The 14830-nt window shown below is 35.5% G+C and overlaps 1 protein-coding gene across 2 annotated transcripts; it reads left to right on the forward strand.

Moving 5' to 3' along the window:
- Nucleotides 1–2427: 2427 nt before the first annotated feature.
- Nucleotides 2428–13800, forward strand: LOC306883743 (CCR4-NOT transcription complex subunit 6-like). 2 transcript variants are annotated; one of them, XM_079439189.1, is made up of 12 exons: nucleotides 2428–2617; nucleotides 3805–3926; nucleotides 4047–4233; nucleotides 5065–5150; nucleotides 5232–5336; nucleotides 5565–5633; nucleotides 6759–6916; nucleotides 7306–7460; nucleotides 7583–7734; nucleotides 8440–8664; nucleotides 9582–9784; nucleotides 10131–13800. In XM_079439189.1, exons 2-12 carry the CDS (start codon nucleotides 3815–3817, stop codon nucleotides 10341–10343), a joined length of 1665 nt encoding a protein of 554 aa, XP_079295315.1. In that variant the 5' UTR covers nucleotides 2428–2617; nucleotides 3805–3814; the 3' UTR covers nucleotides 10344–13800. The 2 variants fall into 2 exon arrangements, with proteins under 2 accessions (XP_079295315.1, XP_079295316.1); XM_079439190.1 differs by having other exon boundaries at nucleotides 2479–2617; nucleotides 8443–8664.
- Nucleotides 13801–14830: the final 1030 nt, after the last annotated feature.

Here is a 14830-nt window from a genome sequence, read left to right on the forward strand (position 1 = left end):
ATGTGTGTTTGTTTACTATGCAAACAAATCTAGAGTAGTTATTAGTATTAATAGTAGTAATATTATGCTCTCCTCATGGAAATCCAGGATTTCATCAACAGGAGCACATAACTGTTACATAACATCCAGTGTTACTTTAAGCCATTAAACATTTAGTATGTACAGTATCTCACAGAAGTGAGTACACCCCTCACATTTTTGTAAATATTTTATTATATCTTTTCATGTGACAACACTGAAGAAATGACACTTTGCTACAATGTAAAGTAGTGAGTGTACAGCTTGTATAACAGTGTAAATTTGCTGTCCCCTCAAAATAACTCAACACACAGCCATTAATGTCTAAACTGCTGGCCACAAAAGTGAGTACACCCCTAAATGAAAATGTCCAAAGTGGGCCCAAAGTGTCAATATTTTGTGTGGCCACCATTATTTTCCAGCACTGTCTTAACCCTCTTGGGCATGGAGTTCACCAGAGCTTCACAGGTTGCCACTGGAGTCCTCTTCCTCTCCTTCATGATGACATCATGGAGCTGGTGGATGTTAGAGATCTTGTGCTCCTCCACCTTCTGTTTGAGGATGCCCCACAGATGCTCAATTGGGTTTAGGTCTGGAGACATGCTTGGCCAGTCCATCACCTTTACCCTCAGCTTCTTTAGCAAGGCAGTGGTCGTCTTGGAGGTGTGTTTGGGGTCGTTATCATGTTGGAATACTGCCCTGTGGCCCAGTCTCTGCTTCAGTATGTCACAGTACATGTTGGCATTCATGGTTCCCTCAATGAACTGTAGCTGTAACTGTAGCTCCCCAGAGCCAGCAGCACTCATGCAGCCCCAGACCATGACACTCCCACCACCATGCTTGACTGTAGGCAAGACACACTTGTTTTTGTACTCCTCATACGCTTGAAACCATCTGAACCAAATAAGTTTATCTTGGTCTCATCAGACCACAGGACATGGTTTAAGTAATCCCTGTCCTTAGTCTGCTTGTCTTTCTTGTGCATAATCTTTAGAAGAGGCTTCCTTCAGGGACGACAACCATGCAGACCAATTTGATGCAGTGTGCGGTGTATGGTCTGAACGCTGACACCCCCATCCCTTCAACCTCTGCAGCAATGCTGGCAGCACTCATACGTCTATTTCCCAAATACAACCTCTGGATATGACGCTGAGCACGTGCACTCAACTTCTTTGGTCGACCATGGCGAGTTCTGAGTGGAACCTGTCCTGTTAAACCGCTGTATGGTCTTGGCCACCGTGCTGCAGCTCAGTTTCAGGGTCTTGGCAATTTTCTTATAGCCTACGTCATCTTTATGTAGAGCAACAATTCTTTTTTTCAGATCCTCAGAGAGTTCTTTGCCATGAGGAGCCATGTTGAACTTCCAGTGACCAGTATGAGAGAGTGAGAGCGATAACACCAAATTTAACAACCTGTTCCCCATTCACACCTGAGACCTTACAACACTAATGAGTCACATGACACCGGGGAGAGAAAATGGCTAATTGGGCCCAATTTGGACATTTTTACTTAGGGGTTTACTCACTTTTTGTGGCCAGCGGGTTTAGACATTAATGTCTGTGTGTTGAGTTATTTTGAGGGGACAGCAAATTTACACTGTTATACAAGCTGTACACTCACTACTTTACATTGTAGCAAAGTGTCATTTCTTCAGTGTTGTCACATGAAAAGATATAATAAAATATTTACAAAAATGTGAGATACTGTATGTATATATATATATATATATATATATATATATATATATATATATATATATATATGTAAAATAATCGTCTTACAGTAAGATAATAGTCTTATAGTCTGACAAAAATAGAATCCCAGACACTGCTATCCTTCACTGGGAATTGCTTTTAAACATTGCATTAAAACATGAGACGCAATCTATATCAGTGTGTGGGATTTTTGTTAGACAACTTTCTTGTATTTATTCCTGTGCATCTGCTTCTAAAAGTTTCAAGAAGTGTGGCATTTCATTTATATTTAGCAATAAAATAATGAAAGGTTTATATGGTTTTGTGGATAGGAGGATAGTTTTCCCAAATTCTGGGTACCCAAATCATAATTTATTTAATCCCTTAACAGTAAGAAAATGAGGATTTTATTTATTTACTTATTTATTGTTATTAAATTAATAGCAAAATAATAGCTAGTAATACCAGAACAGTAATTTCCTGCACATTCAGTACAAATGATTTCTTACATAAAAACAAATATCACATTTTATAAATAGGAAAAATCACATGCTACATCAGTTTGGTTAAGAACATATTGTTTCCAAAACTTAGACTACAGTAGGAATGAATTGGTAGGATAAGAACGACTGTCTCAAATCCTAAATAGCTGCCCACCTAGACAATATTTCTGAGCACCACAGGTGCGTTCTGTGTGGTTGGCTCATCAGGGGTTGAGAGTTGAGACACGAACAGCATGATATGGGCACATGGACCCTTGTTTTGGAGAGCAGCACAACAGCTGCACAAAAACCATCCGCCATGATGCTGTGCTGCTTCCCGTAGCTGCACAGCCGACACGAACGAATGAATTAACGCCGAAGTGAGACACACAGCTGACTTCAGGAGTTGTTATGCTATTGAAGGTAATTCTGAGACATTATTTTTAAAGATTCGTTGCAGATCGGAGTCCCCGTTTGGGTTTGTTTCCAAGTTAGCTATAGCTACACTTGTTAGCCTCTCTTTGTTCATATGCAGACAATGTTATATAAAATTGTTATTTTGAAAACATGTGCATAGTGTTTCCTAAATATCAATGTATTTAACCTGTAACACGTGTTAATTAAGATATACATCTTTTAGAAGGCTGCACCTTCAGCAGCCTGTGGCTAATGCTGATAGCAAGTCAGGTTAGCTGTGAGAAAATATTAACGTTAACTTGCCTCATTAGTAAACAGATACATTGGATGTTTATTACACTTTTAAAAGTGTATGACTAGCATGATATTTCATGTTATGTGACTAGAGGCCGCGTTTTAGAATATTGATTAGTTTAATTGGGTCATTAGCATAGCACAGAGCTAACTTAGCTGTTTATTAGCTTGCGCGATGTGTTTATACTTTCTGCTTCATTTGACATGCGCAATATCGAATAAATATGAAAATTAAACATTATTAGACTTGTTTCTATTTTAATTAACGTTGACGTGTGTGTGTGTGTAACAGGTGTGTTTTGGTCTTGTAAGAGCTAGTAGTTATCAAGTTACGTTTGTTTTGACAGTTCCAGTTAACTTAGCGAGGTCATTTAGCTGCCTGTTTATTTTTTACTTTTATGTTAATTATATTGTATATAAATTAGCACACTTGTGAAACCATTTTTATAGTTTAAACTTTTACATGGTAATGTATCAAAGTTCCCACTAAAATATTTATCTGCAAAATGCAAAAACATCGATAATAATAAATGTCAGCATGTTAGAGTGATTCTATAGTACTATAGATTTATACATCTTTTTTTAAACTTTAAGGGATAATTTATTCAGAGATCGCCATGAAAATAGCCTTGATGCTGGCATGGCGTTAAAAAGTGATTAAATAAATTAAACTTTAAGGGGAGATTTGCTTGTAAGACAGCAGCAACAATCACAATATACAATATCCAGCAGATGCTATATAGGCCTAGTATTCGCATATGCACATCATACATATTATATCTCAGAAAATAAACAGGTGTAAAATGGAGTTCTTGTTTGCATTGTAAACAGGTTAAATCATGTTATGTAAACATGTTTGTCTTTTTCTATAAATCTGATTGTGTATTTGTCCACCACAGTGGTCTAGGGATGCCCAAAGAGAAATATGACCTGCCTGATTTCAGGCGGATGTACACTATCATGTCCAGTGAGGAGGCAAACAATGGGAAAAAATCCATCTGGGATGGGCTTGAAATAACTGGTATGTCTCGAAGTAAACCCTCTGATAGATATTTCACCTTGACATCACTGCTGCAATGAAAGTGAAACATATTAAAGAAAGAAAGAGAGATTTTTTTTTAAATTAATATTTATGTCTCAGGTAATGTTCGGAGTCTCAGCTCGGGCCTTTGGTCGCTCACGCACCTCACTGCTCTGCACCTCAGTGACAACTCCCTGTCACGCATCCCACCTGAAATTGCCAAGCTGCACAACCTTGTGTTCTTGGACCTGTCGTCCAATAAGATCAGGAGCCTGCCAGCAGAGCTTGGCAACATGGTGTCTCTCAGGTGAGCTACTTGGAGCAAAAGCTGTATTATTCTTTCCATGGATCATTTGTTCCATTTAATGTGTTTGCGATACAGGAGGGGAAAATGGGAAAAGGTCCTTAACGTTCTCATGAGTGCACTTGATGAAGCTAGATCACTCCTGACAGGGTTTCCACATTCATGGAAATGTCAGTGAATTTTAAATTTGTGATTTCCAGACTTTATCTCAATGTTACAAATGTCAATAAAATGTTTTAATAACCATTATCGCCCAGAAATCGCTTTGTTAGTTTAATCTTCATAAAATGATTTGTTCACACTTTTTAAATAGTTTCATTTGATAACATTAGGCACTGTTTTAATGACCATTAGTTTTGAGCAGATGTATTTGTGATTTTTATTTGATAATTTTTTTTATCTCCTTTTCTAACATATTTATTCATTTTTTTTTCCATCTAATATTGTATCTTGCTGTATTATTTTTTTGTATAGTTTTGAAATTGTACAGCACATTGATACACTTTGGTTTTTAAAGTGCTTTTTAAAATATATTTTGATTTTATTTGAACTAAATTAGTTAATATGAACAGTGTTTTCACAATTTATTAATTGTAGTTAATTTCAACAATTTTCTAAAACCTTTTTAAAGTCAAAAGTGTTGTGTTGGCTGTAAAGTGTACCAAATACTAAATAACTAACATTAAAGATTAATGCCGTAAAAATAGTGTTAATTGTTCATCACAAATCAGATGAAAAGTACATCGGTCAAAAGATTTTATTGAGAAGGTTTTTTTTTTCTAAGCATCAAGCACAGAGCTGATTGATTAACATTTGTCTCATGGTTTCCAACAGGGAACTGCTTTTAAATAACAACCAGTTGCGGGTTCTGCCATTCGAATTGGGGAAATTGTTTCAGTTACAAACACTGGGGTTAAAAGGTGAGTGGTCAATGTTCTGGTGATTGAGATCCTCAATGTGTAGAGAATGTTTCCTACAGATTTTTTTGGGTGTGTCTACAGGCAATCCACTTACTCAAGAAATTATGAGCCTCTACCAGGAGCCAGATGGTACCCGGCGACTGCTAAGCTACCTTTTGGACAATCTTAACGGTGCTATCAAGCGCAGTAGGTTTCACTGGCCAATTAACTGTTTAGGATCTGTCCATGTCTCTTTTTTTTTTTCTCTATAATTTCATGGACTGTTCTCCAAGGTTAATAATATTCACTGTTAGTGCTGAGCTTCATAGTATGTTGTTAAAGATTTTTTGGTGACTTAATGCAAAATGTCCCAAGGACTGTGTCATTTGACTATTCAAATTATTAACCTGAAGTACACATGCTTTGCCTTCTCAGTCCCAACAGAGCCACCTCCGTCCAGGTCCTGGATTGTGCTGCAGGAGCCTGAAAGAACAAGACCAACAGGTATTTGTTCTTTGACAATGGCTCTATAGTGCAACCATTTCAGTCGCATTTTTGAGATCGCAATGAACTAACTAATAATTGCCTTATTTTGCTTTATTTCATCAGCGAAAATAGTTTCAAACAAAGTAACAGCTGAGTCACTGCATATCTCCATTTAAACACAGTGGTGTTTCGTTTAAGAATGAACTGTGTTTTTAACTGAATCTAGTGAGTCAATGATTCAATTAACCATTCATAAAGACAGTCGCATACTTTGTTCCTGAATGAATCAGCCGTTCGAATGAATCAATTGAATGAATGATTCAGTGATAAAATAAGTGACTTGCCTTCTCCTGCTGTCAGTTTTAGTTGAATTTTTAAAGTATCTTTTCTGTTATTGAAATCATTTAATATTTCTATATTCAAAATTAACATTAACCTCAACATGAATTTATTAATTTAATTGCACTCATGTGGCCACTTGTGTACAAATTTATTTCTTAAATACTGATTTAATTTGATTAGTAACTTATTCTTATTCTACTTGTACTTATTCTGTTGTTTTAATGTTAAAAAGCTTATATATATATATAAGGGTGGTGATGGCATCAGGGGTGGTGATGGCGCAGTGGATAAGACACATGCCTTTGGTGTGAGAGACCCGGGTTCGAATCCACTGTGAGACACCAATGTGTCCCTGAGCAAGACACTTAACCCCTAGTTGCTCCAGAGGCGTGCGACCTCTGACATATATAGCAATTGTAAGTCGCTTTGGATAAAAGCGTCAGCTAAATGAATAAATGTAAATGTAAATGTAAATGTAAATATATATATATATATATATATATATATATATATATATATATATATATATTTTTATTTTTTATATTTTAATCTGACAAACGATTATATACTTTTAATAAAGTTAGAAAAATGCTGCTACAAAGGTAAAAACAAAATTCCCTGTAAATCACTTTGAGTCAAATATCACCTCGTAATGGCAAGGTTAATTTTTTATCAGAATTTTTGATTATTGATTAGAAAGCTCTCCTAAAAAGAAAAGTAAGCGTAGAGCCCTGAATAGTAGAACATAATTCAAAATCTAGGGACACTTTGCCTGATCCTTCCTTCTCTTTGCTTCACAAGCCCTGTTAACTGTCATGTGCTACAACGTGCTGTGTGATAAGTACGCCACACGTCAGCTCTACGGCTACTGCCCATCCTGGGCCCTTAACTGGAACTACAGGAAAAAGTCCATTATCCAGGAGATCCTCAGCTGCAATGCAGATATTATCAGCTTACAGGTAAAAATAACTTATGTAAGCCTAAATGTTCTAGTAAAATTTTTATTTTACAGCAAAATGTGCAGTAACCAATTACAGCAAAATCTCAAACCAGCCAAAAATGCTTGTCAGTCTTTAAAGTGCTTTAAAACGTATCATAACTGTAATACATTTAATGAAATTTTATATGTATTTTAAAATTCTTATGTTTGTTTCACATGATAAGCCACTGATAACCTTTTTGTGTATTAGAGTATGCCTGTCCTAACAGATGAAGTGCTCTACTTGTGTTTCTTTTAAAGGTCACTTTTTTTTAGTTCAGTGATGCACAACAGGTAGCTCTGAATAGTCAATGCAAGTAATCCCCTACAGCACTGTTTGAGTCACTTAGTCTGCTGTGTCATGCACAGGAAGTGGAGACAGAGCAGTATTACAACTACTTCCTTGTGGAGCTGAGTAAACAGGGATATGATGGATTCTTCAGCCCAAAATCCCGGGCCCGAACCATGTCTGAATCGGACAGGAAACATGTAGATGGATGTGCAGTATTCTACAAGACTGAAAAGTGAGTGAAGTAACACTCAAGGGTTGAGAAGTGTGGTGTCAGACTCTGTCTGGGAGGTTTATTTCAGTGTTGATTTGAATGAACACTCGGAACCGGATAATTTATTTATTTTTTGCTGTTAGGTTCAGCATGGTGCAGAAACACACAGTAGAGTTTAACCAACTGGCTATGGCTAATTCAGAGGGCTCAGAGGCTATGTTGAATCGGGTCATGACCAAGGACAACATTGGGGTGGCTGTGTTGCTGGAGCTAAAGGAGTTAATGGAGTTGTCATGTGAGTATCTGCACAATTCAAATTTGTTTTCCTATTGTTTCCTATTTTTTAGACAACTTAGCACCTTGCTACCCTGAGTGTCTTTACTGTAAAACATTACTATTAATTTGTACTGTAATTGTAAAAAAGGTTATACAATAATTTACACTAGTGTTTTGGGCCAGTATGATGGTATTTATAATTAATAAAATAATTACTTTAATAAATTAATACTTTTATTCAGCAAGGACACATAAATTGATTAAAAAGTTAAATTAAAGATTTTACTTTTTTCAAATAATTAAAAAGAATCCGCTTTCCAAATTCTGAATTTACATAAAAAGAATTGAAATATTTCACAATATTACTATTTTGGAAAAATAAACGGTCTTGGAATGCATTTCAAAAACACAGTACAGTATTTATTCAGTGAAGTTTACCATATTGCAATGTAAATCTAATGAAGAATATATAAAACATTTAAGTATTTCTGCATTACAGTAGTGTGTGTGTGTGTGTGTGTGCATCTCAAATATAATTCTACAAAACAAAAATGACAGTGTTTCACACCATTTCCAAACAGTTGTGTAATTTATTGTAATAAAAATGTATAGTATATTTCAGTACCCTAAATGAAGGCTACATTATGCTCATCCAGTCAGATTCTATGTCTTTAATGTCTGTTATTTATCTTTAATGTCTTTGTTCTTTTCTATCTTTCTACAGCAGGTAATGCTTTGGAGAAACAGCTCCTACTAGTGGCTAATGCTCACATGCACTGGGACCCAGAATATTCTGATGTGAAGCTGGTACAGACCATGATGTTCCTGTCGGAGGTGAAGAATATCATAGACAAAGCCTCCCGCAGTCTGAAGCTCTCCTCTGTGTCTGGAGAAACCAACAGCATCCCTTTGGTACTTTGTGCCGACCTCAACTCACTTCCTGACTCGGGTAAGCCTTCTTAAAGGCCCAGATATAAGACGTGTCTTGTTTTCTATTATGTGTTGATAGAAGAGTTTTTGACCCTTGAAGCAGATGATCTACTGTTGTGAGTTTAACAGGAAGAACTACTTTCTTGCTCATTGTGACACACTTTTGGTTACCTCAGCAATGTGGAAAGCATGGATGAAATCATGGAATCCAGTCATAAAAATTGAGTTTACTGTATAATACTGAATGTTGCAGAACTGTGCAAATTTTGAAGGAATAAATTGCTGAAGATTTATGAATTCAATTGATTAGGCATACAGACCTAAAACAGATTTTTGTTCAAATTAATAAATTGTAGTTCAATTGTTTGTTTTGTTTGAAATTAATTAGACACATTTTGATTACTGAACTTTAATCATTAAAACAGAATTCAGACAATTTAAAATGGAAAAAAACAAAACAGCTTTCATGGGGGCCTGTTCAGCAGAAAATTCGTTTTAGAGATCTTTAGAAGATCAAGCACAAAACAAAATAAGGCCAATGATATTTAAGAAAGTAAATCAGGTTGATTTTTGATTTTATGTTGTGTTATAATAGTGCTGTCAAACGATTCATTGCATCCAAAATAAGTTTTTCTTTACATAATGTGTGTGTACTGTGTATATTTATGTATATATAAAACGCACACACACTGAGTATATTTTGTTAAAATATTTGCATGCATATACTTGTATTCATATAATTTATATTCTAAATATATTTAATATATAAACATGTTTCTTAAATGTATATTTACACAGATATTGTTAACAAACTTTTTGGATGCAATTAATTGATTAATCGTTTGACAGCACTAGTGTTTAATAGTAATGTCTCAACTGCAGTAGATGCAGGTATGTGGGCCAGACATGTTTAATGAGTTTCAAATCTGATCTTAGGTGTAGTGGAGTACCTGAGCACAGGTGGGGTGGACTGCACACACAAAGACTTCAAGGAGCTGCGCTACAGTGACAGCCTGACCAACTTCAACTGCAATGGCAAAAACGGCACTTCGAACGGGAGGATCACACATGGTTTCAAGCTGAAGAGTGCCTACGAGAACGTGCTCATGCCTTACACCAATTACACTTTTGACTTCAGAGTAAGTACATTGAGCTCAAAATGACAGCCATTGTTTAGAGTTTACAGCTAGCCATGCCAAATACATTGGTACCAAGACAATTTTACAATAAATTAAAAAAATATATTATTTCTATATTTTATCAATGGTACCTATTTTTGTTCTTCAATTGCTAGGTCCAGTATTGCACTTATAGTTATGACAGAAAAATTACTTGACATTGCAAACATGTCACATTGTGGTTTTTCTTGTTCTGCCGTGTACCATAACATAACAGATGAATGGCAGAAAGAATGAAAACAGTTCTTGTTTCAATTCAGTGATGTATGCTCACAAGTCACAACTCCCTTTTTTAAACCCAATTTAGGGTGTCATTGACTATATCTTCTACTCCAGACCACAACTGAACGTGCTGGGCGTCCTCGGGCCTTTGGACACAAGCTGGCTCCTTGAGAACAATATCTGTGGTTGCCCACACCCTCACATCCCCTCAGATCACTTCTCCCTGTTTGCACAACTAGAGTTGGTCCTGCCTTATCCTCCCCTTCTCAATGGAGTCCACTTAGCTGGACACAGGTAGTGAGCCCTTCTGGCCACTGATGGCGCTGCAGAGTCACAGTTCTTATAAGTTTTCTGAAAAACGATAAAACCTCTAAGCAATTTATATATATTTATTTTTTAGGGTCCAACATGTTCCTGTTTGTCAGGGAGTTATTTTCTATTTGTTAAGCTGTAGATCTTTTTTTATTTTTGTTGAATCATTCCCTCCCACAGGCTAAAATATTATCATACTTTTTTTTTTTTTTTTTTTTTTTTTTAATTGTCCAACTTGTAAGAGGAGGGTAACTCACTTGGTCACACATTCGAAGGAATTGCAGACTGTTTTAATTCCTTTTATGGTCAAACCTTAATGCTTAAACCAGCCGTTGTTGCAATTCTGATCTTGCAAATAAGCATTAACCTTTCTTCCTTTATGAATTCAGCCTCAATTTAAACATGCTCTTTGAAGTTATTTCTTCCACTTGGACTTGCAGTTGAATTTCATTTCATATACGCTTACATAACTCCCCTTTGGATGAGTGACCAATGTGTTTTACAGACCAAATTCATGAAGTAAAATTAGTCCCCAACTGGGAAGGAGAGTGGAACCCCAAGACCTTAACTACTTGTGCGGTGCTGGAACTCGCTTTACATCGGTGCTTCATCTCCTGATGTTTTTATTCTCCCATCAATGGTGCAATATTTGGAATGTTTTAGACGTTCTAAGCGAGGGCACTATTACACAACGTTTTTAACAAGCTTAGACAACATAAAAAGCACTTATTTGTCTTTCTCTCTCTTCCCTTTTGGTGGGATTTGGAAAGGTGTGAGCTTAATCGTTCTAAATGGAAAGCAAATTATTTTAGATATCTCGATTCAGCGGCACTGCTTTTTGCACACTATTGTTTTAACCCGTTCTATGGAGGCAGGCTCTCTTTGTTTCTTTGTACGACAGGCTATGTGAATAATTTAAACTGCGCTTGATCTCACTGTGGTTATAAACAGGAGGTTTTTATTCGAAAGGGAGGTTTTATATAAGAATAACCAGGGAGTCTTTTAACCAGCGATTTCTCACTTATTGGGTCGAAAAGGATTTCCCGTACCTTTTCATCCTCATTACACACATCCTGGAAAGATCTGTAGCACTGTTCTTAAGGCTAGTAATGTTCTGACCTAGCTGCAACCACCTTCTATATTGTATCAGAGATGTTCTCCCAGGTCTTTGTACAAAATCGAATCAAATATATATAAACGGGCAGATTTAGGCTTGACTTGATTGTATATGAGCCACATGCAAGAATACTTTTTAAAATGTTTCTTTTCTTTTTGTACTAAGAATAAATTATGATCCAAATTCAGAAAATGAAAAAAGATTGTATTGTAAGCTACATTTTTATCAGAATTAATCAAAACTTACCAGCTTGTATGAAAGACAAAGAGGTTGTTCCTGGTTCTCGCTGCCATACTTTTGCAATCATCATTCATTTTGCACTCTTTTTTTACTCTAGTAATTTATTTTCTTTTGTAAATCTCAGAGTACATGCTTTTCTTGTCCATCCAATCATTCATCTCAAGCTCGCTGTCGTATACATAAAGGGAGGGGAATCGCAAAGCTCCTTAACATGCCATCGGTCTATGTGAAGTCAAGTCAGTAACACTCCTGCCATTCCTATATATCGTGCAAATGTGTATCTGTTTTGCAAACTCTTCGGTGAGCAACTCCCCAACCACTGGTCTTTGATATAAAATGGTGGATGTTCAGTAGTTTCTTTTTAGATTGCATTATGCTATCATCTTTGTTTCTAAGATTGAAGAGTCTTAAGAAATCAGGTTTTAAGAATGTTTTGATCTTTAGTTATCTAGTATATTTTTTTTCCAAATTTCTAAGTGTTCATAATTTTTGCAACAACACCAAACATTTTAAAGTCCAGACTGTGTATAGTCCGGTATACTTTAATTGTCATATTCATATTATATGGCCATAATCTTTCCTGTGTAGTGCCAGTTCGATATGTTCTTCTAAAGCCAATTGTAAGAGTTAGATTTTCCTCATCTGGTATTTCCGTGTGGGATTTTAATTTTTGAAACTATCTCCTTAACCCTTAGTTCGGAGCGTTTGGACCAAATTATCATCTCTAAGACTTGTAAATGATGTCTGGCAGTGGTCTATTTGTAGTTAGGTGTTTAGCACTTCATGTATTTTGGTTCACTAAACTGATGACATCACACGTTCAACATGTCACAAATCAGTTTCTTTCAACTATGCAGCAGTATCACTTTTACGTCTTGCTATGTTTTCGCAGTATGAACCAGAGCAGTCTTTTGTTATTTAGGGCCTCTTCACAATATTCTTCAGCATTTTGTTTTGTCTTAAGGGACCATGAATTGTTTATGGTATTCTAGTAGAAATTAGATTATTTTTTTTGTAAAGTGTGAATAAAATGTGTATTACATATTTCCTTTCTACAAAACAAATGAATTGTGTTGTGTGTGTGTGTATATAATGAATTCTCCTGCATCATTGGTGTCTATTTTTGATTAATGGTCTGTTTCACGATTCTTAACATTGATTATTGGTCCTAGAACATATTTGCTACTCTGACTGAATGGTAGAAGGATGCAAAGTTGGTGCCCACAGATCGATAATGTTAAATCTGTAGAGCGTCCTGCTTGTTAGTAGACTAGTTTTTGTGAAGTTTTTTTGTCGTGAAGGAGAGCTGTTTGACACCCAGTGTTGTCGGAGGTGGTGTCTTGCTTAAATTAAACTGTATAAAGTATATGACTTGATATCTGTGCATTTCAATCAGTGATAAGATTACGATTGCTGCTTAAAGTGCGAGAAAGTAATATTGGTAATGGAAATGAAATTGTTTTCGGATTCATCCTTCCCAGACAAAAACATTTAAATAAAAAAAATCTTAATTTTAGTAATACACATCCAACATCCATTCTTAAACTAAGAAACTGTGGAATTATTGGATCAAGTCTTTCTTTACTGCCCTTCCATCTTTCATTTTTAATTACCTCTTGCTTGCTTTCTGCTTTACCCTTTGTTATTATAACACACTTTTCAGCCTGGGTTTTTTAATATTGAAAACCTGCTGCAATAAACTTGTTAGATTAGCTGGATGTTTTTTATTTTATCCTCAAACACTTGTTTTGTAGAGGCCAATGACCCTTTGTAGTAGTTTCTCTGTGACTAACACTGTACATACAGTCATGTAGTACATGGGATCAACTCTTGTTTACCATTCAAGATAAAGCCAGCAGAGATACACATCCATAATAAAAAGAAAAAGGTTTTTGCGATTAATTCAATGAATGTTTAATAAAATCCAAAAAAGGCAGCTCTTAAAAAAATCTCTGGAAATGAATGGTAAACAAATATTTTCTGTCTGTTCTCTGTATTCTTAGTTCTAGAGATCTGTACATAGAGGTTCCTTTACACTAATGTATTTTCCTATCTATGGTTGATAATAAATTCTTTCTGCTTCATGACCTGTTGTAATTTCTTTTCATCTGTCAGGCCACTTTCATTCATTTAAAGCTTTAATAGTTTTTTTTGTTGTATTTTTTTTTTTGCACTTTCACAAGTGGCTTATTGTTTCCTTCTCCTTACGATGCATATTGAGATATTATCCACAAGGCGGTGCCATGTGAACAGAAAGACCACAGCAGGCCACAACCACACATCTGAGAAAAGATGAACAACACTTAGCTGAGAACACAAAATACACCTTAGTCTTTAACAACTAAATGGTTCTAAGCAACACTTAAACGTAATCAGTGTCCCTTCATATGATTTTACATTTTAGTAAAATGTTATAGAGAATTATTTAATGACTAATTTAGTTAATTTGTGCAAAATGATAATGTCAGACTGTAGCAGACTAAACCAAAAGTAAAAGTACTGTGTTAGGTTAACTTAATTTGTTTCCCATGGGAGAAATTTGGCTTGGATAAAGGGCATGCTGCACAAATACACACATATATAACATTTGTCAAACACATAACATAAGACATATTAAACACATCTAAAAAATACTCAGTGTCTTACAATTTAACCAGGTGAACATAACACTCCCACCCTAATCCACACCCTCAGAATACATTCCCTTTTGATCATTTAAAAATTTAATTGACAACCTGCACAATGGGACCCTAAATGTGTGAATTCATTATAGAGGCTTTTATTTTTTCTGTTTTATGTATAGTGGGGCAAATAAGTATTTGATACACTGCCGATTTTTCAAGTTTTCCCACTTACAAAGAATGGAGAGAGCTGTCATTTTCATCGTAGGTACACCTCAACTGTGAGAGACCTAATCTAAAAAAAAAAATAATAAAACAGAAAAAAACATTTTATTTGAATAATTCATTTCCATTTTATTGCATGAAATAAGTATTTGATACAATAGAAATATAGAACTTAATATTTGGTACAGAAACCTTTGTTTACAATTACAGAGTTCAGACGTTTCCTGTAGTTCTTGACCAGGTTTGCACACACTGCAGCAGGGATTTTGG

The sequence above is a fragment of the Barbus barbus genome, assembly GCF_936440315.1.
Source record: "Barbus barbus genome assembly, chromosome: 17".
Classification (NCBI taxonomy): domain Eukaryota; kingdom Metazoa; phylum Chordata; class Actinopteri; order Cypriniformes; family Cyprinidae; genus Barbus; species Barbus barbus.

What these genes read in the sequence shown, in the direction of transcription:
- LOC306883743 (XM_079439189.1), top strand. Translation starts at nt 3,815, where the DNA reads ATGCCCAAAGAGAAATATGACCTGCCTGATTTCAGGCGGATGTACACT. An exon ending in CAGATATTATCAGCTTACAG is followed by an intron (nt 6,917 to 7,305) that starts GTAAAAATAACT and finishes TGTCATGCACAG; the next exon opens with GAAGTGGAGACAGAGCAGTA. An exon ending in GGAGTTAATGGAGTTGTCAT is followed by an intron (nt 7,735 to 8,439) that starts GTGAGTATCTGC and finishes ATCTTTCTACAG; the next exon opens with CAGGTAATGCTTTGGAGAAA.